Source organism: Prosopis cineraria, unplaced genomic scaffold (genome assembly GCF_029017545.1).
Source record: "Prosopis cineraria cultivar Desert tree isolate PC_DT_omini unplaced genomic scaffold, ASM2901754v1 PC2248, whole genome shotgun sequence".
Taxonomy (NCBI): domain Eukaryota; kingdom Viridiplantae; phylum Streptophyta; class Magnoliopsida; order Fabales; family Fabaceae; genus Prosopis; species Prosopis cineraria.
The window spans coordinates 1-16,101 of record NW_026557573.1 but is presented as its reverse complement, the minus strand read 5'-3'; the positions used below and the strand labels follow the sequence as shown (position 1 = coordinate 16,101).

The 16,101-nt window shown below is 37.0% G+C and overlaps 2 protein-coding genes across 2 annotated transcripts; both read left to right on the top strand.

The window, feature by feature from the left end:
* Positions 1-5,333: 5,333 nt before the first annotated feature.
* Positions 5,334-9,185, top strand: LOC129301596 (uncharacterized; the record flags this gene model as incomplete). Its single annotated transcript, XM_054940156.1, has 8 exons — positions 5,334-5,411; positions 5,789-5,863; positions 5,952-6,075; positions 6,180-6,622; positions 6,711-6,853; positions 7,332-7,421; positions 7,714-7,811; positions 8,010-9,185. Coding segments are annotated over 8 exons (1,074 nt in total), but the record flags the coding sequence as incomplete, so codon positions are not given.
* An 859-nt stretch (positions 9,186-10,044) lies between these two features.
* LOC129301597 (probable starch synthase 4, chloroplastic/amyloplastic) lies at positions 10,045-15,097 on the top strand. Its single transcript, XM_054940157.1, has 12 exons — positions 10,045-10,526; positions 10,956-10,991; positions 11,106-11,139; positions 11,239-11,305; positions 11,483-11,611; positions 12,230-12,434; positions 12,906-13,040; positions 13,235-13,339; positions 13,482-13,584; positions 14,218-14,346; positions 14,530-14,580; positions 14,743-15,097. The coding sequence occupies exons 1-12, from the start codon at positions 10,402-10,404 to the stop codon at positions 14,878-14,880; spliced, it is 1,257 nt and encodes a 418-aa protein (XP_054796132.1). The 5' UTR covers positions 10,045-10,401; the 3' UTR covers positions 14,881-15,097.
* The last annotated feature ends 1,004 nt before the right edge of the window (positions 15,098-16,101 follow it).

The following is a 16,101-nucleotide window of genomic DNA, read 5'->3' as shown; positions in this document are numbered from 1 at the left end:
GGTGCTAAGGATATTCAAGGTTTCAAACTTTGGTATACAGGAAAAGTAAGTGCACGCAATGGAGTAGGCATCATTAGATAGATAAAGTGGAAGAAGAACGTTGTAGAAGTTAGCAGAATTGGAGACAGAATTATTTCTTTAAAATGATAATTGGACGTGAGACTGTTAATATTGTTAGCGCTTATGCGCCGCAAGTCGGGACAGAAGCCAGTCTTAAGGAATTATTTTGGAGGATCTGGAGGGGTTGATTCGACACATACCACAGAGTGAAAAGATTTTTTATTGGAGGAGACTTTAATGGGCATGTCGGGAGGGAAGCTGGTCAGTATGCGAGGGTGCATGGTGGTTTTGGTTTTGGAGAGCTAAACAATGAAGGGCAAACTCTTCTTGATTTCTCATTGGCGTATGATTTTAAGATTGCCAACACTTGTTTCAAGAAGAGAGATGAGCATCTCATCACTTACAAAAGTGGAGCCTCAAGGTCGCAGATTGATTTTCTTTTGGTTAGGAACACAGATAGAAAACTTTGTAAAAATTGTAAGGTGATCCCTGGAGATGCTGTAAACGACACAACATAGGGTCCTAGTCCTTGATGTGTGTATTATGAGTAAAATCCAAAAACGTCGACAAGTAGTAACACCAAATTAGGTGGTGGCAATTAAAAGGTGAGAAGCAAGATATTTTCAAGCGAAATCTTTTGGATAAAGGAATTTGGGATTCTCAGGGAAGTGCTAACATCATATGGGAGGATATGGCTAAAAAGATACGGGAGGTTGCAAAAGTAGTTTTGGGAGAATCGAAAGGTTCTGGTCCGAGAGATAAGGAGTCTTGGTGGTGGAATAATAGTGTACAGGACAAAATCAAGTATAAGAAGAACTGTTTTAAAGCCATACATTTGTGTAACAATGAGGAAAATTGGGAGAGGTACCGTATGGCTAAGAAGGAAACTAAGAGAGCTGTGGGTGAAGCTCGTTCTAAAGCTTTTGAAGAATTTTATAAGAACCTTGAGACGAAGGAAGGAGAGCAAAATATTTATAAGATTGCCAAGAGTAGGGAAAGAAAATCAAGAGATCTAGAACAGGTAAGGTGTATTAAGGATGAAGAGGGAAGAATTTTAGTTACAGATGATGAAATTAAAAATAGATGGGAGACTTATTTTTCTAAACTTTTCAATGATGGAGAGGATTCATCTAGTAACTTGGAGGATTTAGTAACTGGTGAAGGAGAACAAAATTTGTCATTCTATCGAAAAATACGTGATAAGGAGGTAAAGGAAGCTCTTAAGAAAATGGCAAATGGTAGAGCTAACGGACCTGATTGTATATCTATCGAAGCGTGGAAATGTTTAGGTGAAGAAGGGTGAGATGGTTAACTAAGTTATTTAATGTGATTTTACGGTCCAAGAAAATGCCTGATGAGTGGAGGAGAAGTACATTAATTCCTATTTATAAAATAAAGGAGATATTCAGAATTGTACTAACTATAGAGGGATTAAACTCATGAGCCACACAATGAAATTGTGGGAGAAAGTAATTGAGCACAGGTTGAGATTGGAGACAAGTATTTCTGAGAATCAATTTGGTTTTATGCCAGGTAGATCAACTACAGAGGCGATTTATCTACTAAGGGGATTAATGGAAAAGTATCGTTGTAAAGATAAAGATCTACACATGGTTTTTATTGATTTGGAAAAAGCTTATGACCGTATACCAAGAGAAGTGCTTTGGAAAGCGTTGGAAAAAAAAGGGAGTACGGATTGCTTATATTAAAGCCATACAAGATATGTATGAGGGGGTAAAAACTAGTATAAGAACGCCTAGTGGTCAAACAAAGGATTTTCCTATAAAGATTGGACTACATCAGGGATCATCTCTGAGTCCTTATTTGTTCAACTTGATTTTTAAATGTTTTGACGGAACATATTCAAGAGGAAATCCCGAAATGTATGCTCTTCGCGGATGATATAGTTCTTATAGCAGAGACAAGAGAAGAGGTTAATTGCAAACTTGAGTTATGGAGGAGGACATTGGAGTCGAAAGGTTTTCGTCTGAGTAGAAGTAAGACGGAATATTTATATTGTAAATTTGGTAAAGGACTATTCGAAATAATTTGGAAGTGAAATTGGGAGATCAAATTATACCTCAAGTGGAAAAGTTTAGATATTTGGGAGCCATTATTCAAAGATGGCGAAATCAGTGGAGATATTTCACATAGAATTCAAGCTGGGTGGTTTAATTGGAGAAAAGCTAAAGGAGTTATTTGTGACCGTAAGGTGCCTAATAAACTTAAAGGAAAGTTTTATCGTACTGCTATCAGACCGGCAATGTTATATAGTAGTGAATGCTGGGCTCTAACGGGACAGCAAGAGCATAAAGTTGGAGTAGCAAGATGAGAATGTTACGATGGATGTGCGGACATACACGTAAAGATAAAATTCGAAATGAGCACATACGTGAAAAAGTGAGGGTGGCACCTATTGAGGAAAAAATGGTAGAAAATCGGTTGAGATGGTTTGGGCATGTACAAAGAAGACCAAGGGAGGCACCAGTGAGAAGAGTGGAACATATAACTTTGAGTCCGATTAAGAGAGGTAGAGGAAGGCCTAAGAGAACACTCTTGGAAGTTGTTGAACGTGATCTCTTAATTAATAATATTTCTAAAAGCTTAATAATGATAGAGCACAATGGCGTCTTGCAATCCATGTAGCCGACCCCACCTAGTGGGATAAAGGCTTGTTGTTGTTGTTGTTGTAATGTAGTTGTCCTCGGAGATGCTTATGACACAACATAGGTCCTAGTCCTTATTTGTATTATGATAAAATCTAAAAACGTCGACAAGTAGTAACACCAGGATTAGGTGGTGGCAATTAAAAGGTGAGAAGCAAGATATTTTCAAGCGAAATCTTTTGGATAACGGAATTTGAGATTCTCAGGGAAGTGCTAACATCATATGGGAGGATATGGCTAAAAAGATACGGGAGGTTGCAAACGTAGTTTTGGGAGAATCGAAAGGTTTTTGGTCTGAGAGATAAGGAGTCTTGGTGGTGGAATAATAGTGTACAGGACAAAATCAAGTATAAGAAGAACTGTTTTAAAGCCATACATTTGTGTAACAATGAGGAAAATTGGGAGAGGTACCGTATGGCTAAGAAGGAAACTAAGAGAGCTGTGGGTGAAGCTCGTTCTAAAGCTTTTGAAGAATTTTATAAGAACCTTGAGACGAAGGAAGGAGAGCAAAATATTTATAAGATTGCCAAGAGTAGGGAAAGAAAATCAAGAGATCTAGAACAGGTAAGGTGTATTAAGGATGAAGAGGGAAGAATTTTAGTTACAGATGATGAAATTAAAAATAGATGGGAGACTTATTTTTCTAAACTTTTCAATGATGGAGAGGATTCATCTAGTAACTTGGAGGATTTAGTAACTGGTGAAGGAGAACAAAATTTGTCATTCTATCGAAAAATACGTGATAAGGAGGTAAAGGAAGCTCTTAAGAAAATGGCAAATGGTAGAGCCAACGGACCTGATTGTATATCTATCGAAGCATGGAAATGTTTAGGTGAAGAAGGGGTGAGATGGTTAACTAAGTTATTTAATGTGATTTTACGGTCCAAGAAAATGCCTGATGAGTGGAGGAGAAGTACATTAATTCCTATTTATAAAAATAAAGGAGATATTCAGAATTGTACTAACTATAGAGGGATTAAACTCATGAGCCACACAATAAAATTGTGGGAGAAAGTAATTGAGCACAGGTTGAAATTGGAGACAAGTATTTCTGAGAATCAATTTGATTTTATGCCAGGTAGATCAACTACAGAGGCGATTTATCTACTAAGGGGATTAATGGAAAAGTATCGTTGTAAAGATAAAGATCTACACATGGTTTTTATTGATTTGGAAAAAGCTTATGACCGTATACCAAGAGAAGTGCTTTAGAAAGCGTTGGAAAAAAAGGGAGTACGGATTGCTTATATTAAAGCCATACAAGATATGTATGAGGGGGTAAAAACTAGTATAAGAACGCCTAGTGGTCAAACAAAGGATTTTCCTATAAAGATTGGACTACATCAGGGATCATCTCTGAGTCCTTATTTGTTCAACTTGATTTTAAATGTTTTGACGGAACATATTCAAGAGGAAATCCCGAAATGTATGCTCTTCGCGGATGATATAGTTCTTATAGCAGAGACAAGAGAAGAGGTTAATTGCAAACTTGAGTTATGGAGGAGGACATTGGAGTCGAAAGGTTTTCGTCTGAGTAGAAGTAAGACGGAATATTTATATTGTAAATTTGGTAAAGGACTATTCGAAAATAATTTGGAAATGAAATTGGGAGATCAAATTATACCTCAAGTGAAAAAGTTTAGATATTTGGGAGCCATTATTCAAAATGATGGCGAAATCAGTGGAGATATTTCACATAGAATTCAAGCTGGGTGGTTTAATTGGAGAAAAGCTAAAGGAGTTATTTGTGACCGTAAGGTGCCTAATAAACTTAAAGGAAAGTTTTATCGTACTGCTATCAGACCGGCAATGTTATATAGTAGTGAATGTTGGGCTCTAACGGGACAGCAAGAGCATAAAGTTGGAGTAGCAGAGATGAGAATGTTACGATGGATGTGCGGACATACACGTAAAGATAAAATTCGAAATGAGCACATACGTGAAAAAGTGAGGGTGGCACCTATTGAGGAAAAAATGGTAGAAAATCGGTTGAGATGGTTTGGGCATGTACAAAGAAGACCAAGGGAGGCACCAGTGAGAAGAGTGGAACATATAACTTTGAGTCCGATTAAGAGAGGTAGAGGAAGGCCTAAGAGAACACTCTTGGAAGTTGTTGAACGTGATCTCTTAATTAATAGTATTTCTAAAAGTTTGATAAATGATAGAGCACAATGGCGTCTTGCAATCCATGTAGCCGACCCCACATAGTGGGATAAAGGCTTGTTGTTGTTGTTGTTGTTATTTATTTGATTGCTTCAACTTTCAATCTATTGTAATTACTTCTATGCATTGTGACTCATTTCTGTTGGGCATATTCATGAATTGATCCCTGTGGTATGTTGGCCATCTTGTTCTCATGGTAAATGGCACGTTGTCCCTTGGGTGGGTATTGATTAGGGAAAGAGGAAGGGAAGGGAGAACAGCAGCCATTGAACAAGTGCTACTGTTACAGCGCCAATGCTAATTCCCTTTAGGATTTTCAGCTAAGCTGCAATGCCAATGCTGTGGCCATGGCACCAGAAAGCATTTCTCTGGACAAAATTAGCCACAGGCTTTGTGGCTTCACAAGACACGGTCTTGGCACCAAATACAGTTTAACTTATTTTTTCTGTCCTGGACATCTTTCCTTTTGCTTTGGACGCTTTACTATTTCCCACAAATACCATAAAGACTAGTGAAAAAAATGTATGAATTAAACCATGATTTTCAGCAATTGTTCAATTTTTTACGAGCAATACGCTAAATGTCAATGATTTATTTTCTTTAGAAAATTAATCAAGCACATGAAATTGTAGTTTTGGCTCCCCAGGTACTCCCAAAAATACCCCAAATGTTATTAAATATGGGAAGTCATCACCTGTATACCTAGGCAAAATAGGTGTATATAGTGCAGAGTTTCTTGTATCATTTCCAAATTGTTGTTATCATAAGTTTTGTCACCTCATGCCTATCACGATGCACTTTATTGATGGTAACATATGCAAAACCTAAATGTTTTTTAATATATTTCTTGCTTCATATTATGTGGTGCGTCAGTATTCTAACTATGATTTTGTCTACAGAACAAAAACAAAAACAAAGTATCTAATGGGGGATCAAAATCTGCAGTTCATAATCAGCTACCCAAAGTCAGTGAGGTATTGAAGCTATTATTTTGAAATTGCTCTAATATAAACTAGCATCTAGGATAGCTAAGTGATGGTGGTCAATTCCTCTGTAATGCAGGTGAAGCTTAAAGCACAGAAAATTAAGGATACAAGAGATTATTCCTTTCTTTTGTCTGATGATGCAGAGCTTCCAGCTCCTTCAAAAGAGCCTCCACCCAGGAATATGCCTCCCAGATGTTCTGGTACAATGCTGCTTGGGATCATGTTTATATGGGATGTTTGTTGGGGGTCTAAACATATTATTATGATTGAGAAAACTTATACAGGTTTTTTGCTGATCTTGAAGATGCACGGCCAGCTCAAGTACAAGGAAGGAATAAGCAGCCTTTAAGCAGTGGTGGCAAGCATGTTAATGGTGGTCGTGAGGACAGAAAACTAGGTTCTGCAGGTGGCCAATTACTTCCTAAAGTGGGGTCCGGTAATAAGTTAGCTTCTTGCAGTAAGCCTAGTATGGCATCAGCAGATTCAAGAAAACAGCTTGGAAACAACAGTGTGAATGGACCTGGCCGGCCTGTGGGACTGAAAGGCTTGCCTCCAAAGACACCTGTTGGTACCATGAGCAATAAGTCTTTGGTGACTGGTATAAAAGGCCATGTAAATGCTGTTCAGAAACCACCCGTTTCAAAAACTCATTCATCTATTTCAAAGCAGAGTGTGGAACAAAGAAAAGATGCTAGGGAAAAGCCTAAAATGATGCCCAAACAGCCGGTGGCACCTTCTATTCCTCAGGTTTGTGATGCTGTGTGCTTGTTCATGTACATGTAATTTTAGCTTCTTATTGAAGACAATATTTTCTTACATTTTTTTTCCCCGACAGAAATCAAAGCCACCTACACAGGTTACAACACAACGTCCAATCCAAGATCAACGCCCCAAGAAGAAGCCTGTAAGACGGCCCTTTGATGACGATGACGACGATGAGGGTCAAAGGGCTATTAGCATGATCAGAAGAATGTTTCAGTAAGTGTTGCCAGTTTTTAATCAACTTGCTATTATCCTTGATTTCCTTGCAATGTTTTTGATAAATCCGGATGGAACCAAATTATTACAGATCTTTCTTGGTGGATTGTGTGATTAGTATTTGGGAGTTGGTGGATAGCCCTTGGTTGTGATGGATAACATACTTGTAGATGTCAAAGGATTTCTGGGTTGGGCTGTGTTCTTTCGTTCATTCATTGTTTTCTTTTTGAACCGACGTTTTTTCACCTTTTAGTCTGCTGATGACTTTAGCTGAAACTTTAAAATTCCAGTCTACATTCACTGATCTTTTTACATGTTTTTTCCTTAAAGGAGAGTCATTGTAATCAAAGTATTTTTACTAGGGTGTGTTCCTGGTGTTTGATGTCTGGTTGGAAGTGCTCTCAATTTCAGTGTGGTGATGGTCATTCTGCTGCAAATCTAGTCACTTTTTCTAATAAATTTGCTGAATATTTTGCAGCTACAACCCCAACAAATTTGCTGATGATGACGAGGATGATATGAATATGGAGGCAGGCTTTGATGACATCATGAGGGAGGAAAGAAGGAGGTATGTTTCTTTAATCATTAAGTTGATATTTACTGCTCCATTTGCTCTCACTTTAAGACCTACCGCAACATGTGTTTGGTATAAAATAGGAATGAAAAAGCTCTCTCATAACATAGGAAACCTTTTTCTACAAAAATTCACTTTGCCATCTACCAAATGCGACCATAATATAAAGAACCTTGCAAAGTTATTGATCGATCACCTTTGTATTTCTAATTTCTGGCTTGCTGTCCTCGGTAATCATGGATTTTTCTGGTGGTTGATCTATATTTCTTTTTGGTGATATCCACAGTGCCAAAATTGCTAGGAGGGAGGATGAAGAGCAACTCCGATTGATAGAGGAGGAGGAAGAAAGAGAACGGAGAAGTCGAATGGCCAAGTTAAAGAAGCGTAAGCTTGCCAATCATTAACACCATATCTTCCCTTGACTTCCCCATTTGTAATCCGTATAATTAGAGACATTCCTCCTTAATGCCCGTTCGAATGGTATTTAATCAATTCTTCCAATTGAGTAGAAATCTGTTGCCCCTTGTTACCCGGGGGGAAAAAAAATCCGTTCCCCTTGTTCTAATAATTCTTTTGATCTAGGTGGGAAAGACGTCCCTGTGTAGGCGCAGGGGATGCATGCATGTTGCGATATTTTTTTGACTGAAGACTGAAAACTTCATTCAGAGCAAATGGTAACCAAACAATTTATAAGGCAAGGATCCAAAGATTAACTTTCATCATCCACCACGTCTAAGCCTAAAGGTGGGGATGATTAAAGATGATCACTGTGGCAACTTATAAGAGCCTTCTTCTCCTTCTTTGAATTAGAGGGGTAGGCACTTATGGCTTGAAGTAACAAGATCAAACCTATGACCTCTTACTTATATGAGAGTTTACATGTCATTAGATTACAACACCATTGGCTACCTTTCCAATCTTCCAATTCTACCGTAAAACCCTTTAATTTATTTTGAGTGAAAAGGGAATTATATTGACAAAATATACAAGCGGAACAAGAGTTTATAAAAGAAACACGTTAAGCCTCATGGTCCAGAGATTGAAGGAACCCATGGGCTTTAACATTATAATAAACTAAGTCATAGGCTGATCTAACAATACAATGGGGAGTGATGATTTCATCGGTAAGTATTCTCTTATTAATGTTGGTCCAAAGTTTCCATGCCACAACACTGAAGATGAGTCTCCAATGAGTCCTCATGATGCGTGGGTTGAGGTTCCAATGTAACCACTCCTCAAAAGGCTTGCTGAAGAAGGTAGAGGCTGCATGCTGTGGGACTAGCATTATCCAACAAAGTCTGGCTGTGTTACATCTATACGGGACGTGGTCCACATCTTCAACAGCTTTGTTGCAAGCTTCACGAGGCATTTGATGGTAAGCCTTGTCGAACTCGTTCAGCATTGGTGAGCAGGCGGTTCTTCTCAGCTAACCAAAGGAAAGTATTGACTCTAGGCACCCCAGGCCATTTCCAGATCAAACTCCATGGCTGTGGTGCTTCACTTCCAAAGGGGTTCTTAGGTTGATTTGTATGCAGAAGCTGCCGAGAATTCACCATTGCTAGTAAGGTCCCAATAGTATTAGTCAGGATTGTAGGAGTAACTACTTTTAAAGGGTGGGCAGACTTCCTACTCTTCCATAATTATCATGCAATAAGCACATGTTCTGTGGGCAGACGAATTGTGGCTTAAAATTACTGGGCATCCTGGAAGGATTAACAGAAAAAGAATGTTGTGGAATGAAGCTGAGTTTGTTATAAATGTTCGAATGCAAATGATGGGCTAAATTCAAAACTGCCGGTGAAATGTGTTTACTTAAACAGGCGAATGACGTTCAAATGGTAACATTTCCTTTTATCAACGGCATTCATGCCCACAAAAGAAAACGGACAACGACACGAACTAAATTTCCTCAATAACTTATCTTTCAGGAAAATCTATGCCAGTTACAATTTTCATATCGAATTAATTTTGAATCTAAATGAATTTTTAGGATCATGTAAATTAACCTAAAAAATAAAGCCACTTTTTTCCTTCTACAAGTGTCGAGTATTTGGTAATTTAGTGAAAGATTCAAGCATCGTTATTAGTTATTACATTAAATTGGAGGTGTTTTTTAATGATTTTTTTTATTCATAAAATTTGAACCTTCAAGTTATTCAAGCAAGATTAAGTGTTTTTCACATTGTTCGAAAAGATGAAGTCATATTTTACTTTCTCTTTTTAATTATTTGGAAAAATGTTCTTTAATATGGATATGAATTATGACTATAATTACAGATATCTTTTACCGTAATCAATTTTTTATTTTTACTTCAAACTATTTTATGAATTTTATTTTATTTTTGGCGCAGAATATTTAAATTTTAAACTTACCATTTTATGATAGTTATTCCATTGTTGTTATTCTTCAAGTCCGCAATGTTTATTAGCTTCTGATTTCTATCATTCTTCTTGAGCAGGTGAGAATCCCATGATTCTTTCACGCACATTTCTCGTTCCACTTTTAATTTCCACTATTTTTTTTTTACTTAAAGTCTAAGAAAACATATAATTCAACTAGTCTGTGAGTGAGTTGTTGACACTAAAACAAAAATCCACGGCTCATGTCAATGGTGATATGGACGGATAATCATTAAACTTGCAGAAGAAACCTCCAGTAAGCGCTTGCCATGGAGCGAAGCTACTGTATAGAAAATTTTCATCTTTACCGAAAAATATGGAAATTCGCCCTGGAATTTTGCCCCGTTGCTGCTACTGCTACATGTGCAGAATACAGTCCCTTTTCCGTGATGAAGGCAATTTGTTTTTATTTTTCTTTTTTTGTGAAGATATTACCATTAATAATTAATACTGGTATCGTGGATATGGATGCCATAGCTATATCGTCATGAGACTAGTGATCCCGAGCGGGAAAGTCATACCAGTGCAGCTTCCTCGTTCTTTTCCTCTCTATCTCTGTGTATGAAGACAAGAAATGGGGACATTGGTAAACGCAGGGACCGGGGTTCCTTCACTTCGTTGCATTCCAACGTCTAGAACCAGAAGGACCAGCACCTCGTTCCGAAAACCCATTGCTGGTCTGCCACTACGTTGTTTGAGGTGAGACCCTTGAATTGTGCTACCCTTCGAATGTTGCTTGAAAGCTGAGTAATCAGACTTCAAGCTCACAACCATCTCATTTTAGCATGTTTGTTTCTCTCCTTAACAATATGAATTTGAAGTTAGAAGCACTGGTGTTGGTTGTGTTTTTCTGGGAAAAGTTGAGTGTGGTGTGGTCGTAATGCAACATACTGGTACATGACAGAGCGATGGTTTTGATCTAAAATATCTTGTTATTTACTAAAAGCTTGACTTGTTATAATGCAATTTTGAAGCTTGATATGTGTGGCTCATAGGTCATCATTTTTGCATTGATTATTGATACTAGGTGAAATTCAACTTGTCATTGATTGAAGGTATATTAAATAGAAATAATGGATTGATAGTGGGTGAATTCACTTGGCCTGTTATTCATGTAATATTTTTCAGAAGTAATGGAGATGACAATCGCCAAGGTGAACAACGGTAAGAGTTTGCTTTCTTTAACATTTATCCAATAATATAACATTTTTGTTTTATATTTTAGCCGATACTACTGGGACTAGTCCTCTTCTAATTTTTAATCGACATGCATCTCAGTTTTCAAGGCACAAATAACGTGGTTAAGATGCAGGTATATGGTCTTGCCTACGATATGGTGTAGTTTACACATCTCTTGCGTCTTCCCTTACTTAACAAGTTACTCATTGCGTATTTCCTCCCAATATTTTAGCTAACTGAAGATGATCAGGATGCGAAACACCATCATATTTGGAAGTTGTTCAGAGAAGCTCAGCAAAGTCAGTTCTTTCCCAGGCTTAATTTGATTTTCCATTAATAATTCTTGTCGGTGTCTTTCCATTCTTCCTTCCCCCCCTTTTTTGGGTGGGGGGTGTGCGTGGGGAATCCACCTTTGTGTTACTGGTGCGTTATATTGAAGTGTTTTGTAACTTTGATGAGTTTTCTTGTATACACAGACATTCTGTACTTAAACAAACAACGCCTTGCAGCCACAGAGGAACTTAACAAAGCTAACACAGAAAAGCTGTTGCTGCTCAACATGTTAGAGAAATTGGAAGCAGAAAAGCATGCTGGTTCTGGAAAAGGTGATATTTTGCGGCTGTGCTTTTACCTTGTCATGTATCATTGATGAATAGACCGATACATATTATTTGTTTCTTTAACATTTTCTATTTTGCTGACACTCATGCTATCTCGCAATTTTACAATTAGTTGGTTCCATTGAACAATGATGAATTAGTAACATTCACAAGTATGCTAGTTTTTCAGTTTAAAATCCAAAGCATATACTCAAGTAGCTGGCCTGAATAAAGTAAATCTCTCCATAACTATAGGTCAGAGAGATCAAATTCCAAAACCCCAACCTGGCAAAAAACCCATATCAGCCATCCCTAGGGATCTGGTTTGGCAAAGAAATAATCCGGTGCTTGAGGGACAACTTGATTTTGTGTGCTTGAGGGAATGGTTGGGGCATGTGTATGCTCTTGCATTTGTCTTTCCTCTTTTGATAATGCAATATCATCCATCTTAAATGCAGTATATGTATTGCTGATAAACTATTATATATAAAGTAGGTTGCAAGAGCCTTTGTATTGTTCATATTTACAAACAATTTGATGAGATAAGTAATGTATTTTTCTTAGTTAAGCAGTCTTTACTTTTTCACTAGTTGATTAGTTGCACTATACGTTTTGCCAACACAGACAACCTGTCAATTTGTTGGGAGTTGCTGCTTCGGATTGATTCAATGGTTTTAACCAACATGATTTCTCCTGGAGAGGCATCTGAATTGAGAAGGTTGGTGATAAAGCACAAATTGAGTGTGGCTGATATTTTTACTGACATCCCTGGAAGAAGAGACTCTGAGCTTTTGGAAGAACTTCGTCAATTCTCAGACAGCAGCAGAAAGTAAATCTAATGTTTACTAGCTTCATTCTTTAATGTTATCCCCATAACTAATGATATTATAAAGTATATATTGATATGTCAAACTTGCTGAAGCTTATTGCAAAATTGCCATCCATTTCATGTTAAACTGGCATACCTTTCATGCAAATCACTGAGAAACATCAAGCAAGAATATCTGAACCTTAAAACATAACAAATGAATGTGACTACTATATAAAGCCTAGAGTATGATATGATACTGAATTCATGTCTAGACATGTTTGGGAATTTTTCTTCCATCATTTGGTGGCTTATTTGGGAAAGTCTTCTGAAGTATCATATGATTAGTTATGTTGTCTTAATAATTTAAAATTACTACTGCAAGAATTTGTTTTGGCCATAGGTATTCTTTTCTTATTTTTTCCCCACTTTCCCTTTTCATAAAGATTCTTAGAATCTGATTGTTATTTTTTGTTTGGTCAATTTCTTCAGGAATGCTTTTCATATTGTTCACATTTGCACGGAAATGGCACCATTAGTCTCCAGAGGATCTATAGCATCATACGTGACTGGCATATCTTGTGCTCTGCAAAGGAAGGGTCATCTGGTGGAAGTCATATTGCCGAAGTAAAAAAGAGAAGTCATTTTTTTGTTCCTTGATTCTTTAAAATTTCTTAGATGCCTGCTGAAAATTTTGCGCATATTCTAGATAAATTTTTTTCTTTGTTCAAAAGCTTTTTTTTGTCATTTGCTCTAATATGAGTCTGATTACAACCTGATGTTTCTGATTCCTCACCTTGACTGTATTAACTTTCACACAGGTATGCTTGTTTGAATCTAGATGAAGTGCAAGGGCTGCATGAAGTTAAGGCTGAGGCTTATTCATATTTTAATGGTCAAGTACTTGGAAACAGAGCTTGGACTGGGTTAGTTTGGCATTTTTTTAATATGATCATGAGTTTTCATACAACTGGATGTTAGTAGCTTGTGAAAGAAGTCAGAGATAGAGGTCACCTTACACGTGTTTAAAATCTGCTAATGGTTTATACTTACCTGAATATGTGATAGTGTTGTTCGTGGCATTGGAGTCACTTTGATAGAGCCATTACAGTGCTTATCCCTTTTCAGCCGCGAAATGATATATGGCTACACTGATGATTTTGAAAGGCAAGTGAGATTGCATCCCTGGTAACTGGTCCATAAGCTTTTCATCTTCCCTTGTGGCACATCAGAATCATTTCTATGTTAAGGTTTATGTCAAGGATAAATGGTATTGGCTAACCACGTGAATCTGAAAGGTGATTCTTCAGCTTATGTGACTTGACGGAAACAGAAGAATATTCAAACTGAAACTTGAATTTTGCGTCACTTCCAGAATGGGCGTTATTCATCCTTTTCAAAACACTATTATAACTAATAGCAAATATTAATTTGTTGAAATTATAACAAAATAAATTGACATAGTGCAGAAAATAGTTTGATTTAACTAATAGAAGGTAATGGGAAGAAACGCATTCAAACATGTACTTGATTACATGTAATGGGAAGTTAAGGCTGGTTTGGAATCCTTTTTGACTGCATTGTGTTCCTGAACTATCTTCAGACAGAAAGAGAAGTCAAAAGGAAACTCTAACAATCTGATAGTTTGATCAGCAATAGCAACTTACTCTCTGGTTAGGATGACAAGAAAGTGGAATTTGACCAAATCAAGATGTTCTTTTTTCGTGAATTGATTCAAGATGTTTTTACTTGGTATGTTGTATATGTTTGTAATTAATCTTGATACGTTATCTTGTGCTATCAGGTTTTCCTATTTTCTCGTGCTTCACTTGACTATATAGTAAAATGTGGAAAGAAACCTGATATTTTGCATATACATAACTGGGAGACTGCCATTGTTGGGCCCCTTTTCTGGGACTTAATTCTTAAACAGGTGCCTGTTCTCAAATTTTTAATTTTAAGTACTTGTAATTTTTTAAGTACCTTGAATAGGGCAGAAAACCTCATAATGGGATAAGCTAATTGAACCTATCATTTTTGGCTTGTCCTTTAATTTTGGCTATTGACCTAGCTTGGAAAAGATTGTTTGCAATATTCTATTATTTAATTTGTTTAGGGTCTGGAGGGTGCAAAAATATTACTGACGTGCCAGGACTTAAGTATGCAGGCAAGTTATATATATTCCCCTCTTGTCTTTTATTCTGTGTTAGGTTAATCAAGTCTTAACCTTATTTCCATCCTAGGTTTTTTTAACATAATTTACTACTGGATTATGTTTTTATTTGGTTGTGCCATCTAATAACCAAAGAACGTGCAATATATATTTTAGTGTCTGGAGCATCCAGATAAATTGGCCTTATGTGGGCTTGATCCTGCAAGCCTCCATCGTTCTGATCGTTTGCAAGATAATACAAGCACACACCTTGTCAATATATTAAAGGTACGCTACTATGCTTGTTACTGTTGAACCTCTTTTATCTTCTCCCTGCCCACACTTTCTATAATTGTCCCATGATGGTGAATGAAAAGTTTCCAAGACATTGTTTTCTAGCCTTAGCTTTCTGTTGGTGTTTTTTTAATGTAAAAGATTCTTAGGAAACTGAGCATATTGGGCTAGTGTATCAACTTGATAATTATTCTTAAGTCAAGACAACCATTGTAGTTCCCATTTCAGATATCGGCATACAAATTATATATACATTGTAGTCATTGGGTTTGATCAATGTAAAGTAGTAATATTATTAATGTGAATACTTTGAAGGAGTGGAACAATGCTTGAATGTTGTTTTGTTTTGGTTAATGGGAATGTTGAATGGTAATGGGAAAATTGTTAAAGATGAGAAATTTATGCCACAATGATGTTCATGATTGTGGCATCTTTTTACAAAGACCGAGTTCTGAGTTCTCATTACGCTAATTTGGTATTTGTACATGCTATGACACGCTGTATCTAATTATGTTCTTGCCGCTACCAACACATTGTGACACTGTAACAGAGTGATCATTCATTTGAGAAGGGATAAATATGAAAAAGTGCCTTAGGTTCAATCTGGAAGAATGAGGACCTCGCCATCATCATATGCATTGGTCAAAGAGTAAAATGTCATTAGAATTATCTTACATATAATGCTTAAAACATTGAACAGGTTGATTTTATATGTTTCAAGTAAGTATTTTCACCCAACAAAAAGAGTGTGTGTGTGACTATTTTACTTTCTTCCGCCTGCTGATTTAATTAATGTGCATTTCCCTCTCAAGGAACGTCAAATTTAAATCTTTAGAACAAATTACTCTTTCTTATTGTTACCCTTCTAGCAGCATTTTTCACTTTTTGGATATCACCATATGTTGTATGGCGAAGTCTAATTGTTTGAAAGCTCCAGTCCAAGCCACTTCTAGCTTTCTAATGGACCGAAGCCACAAATGATATTCAAATACTGAAGATAAGCAGTAAAAATACAAGCACACAGAGAACACGTTCTTCTGGTATACGAGAGACTAGAGGCTCTCCACACACATCTCACTAATGGCTAAACCCTCCCTGAACCTCACTCCCCATGTATACCCAACCCACAACAGACCACTTTCTCATGCACCTCACACACCCTGCGCACTTCATGTGAGTGGGCTTTGGCCCATTACTAACAGGCCCATCACTTTCCAACATCGAATCATCAGTTTGTGCAAA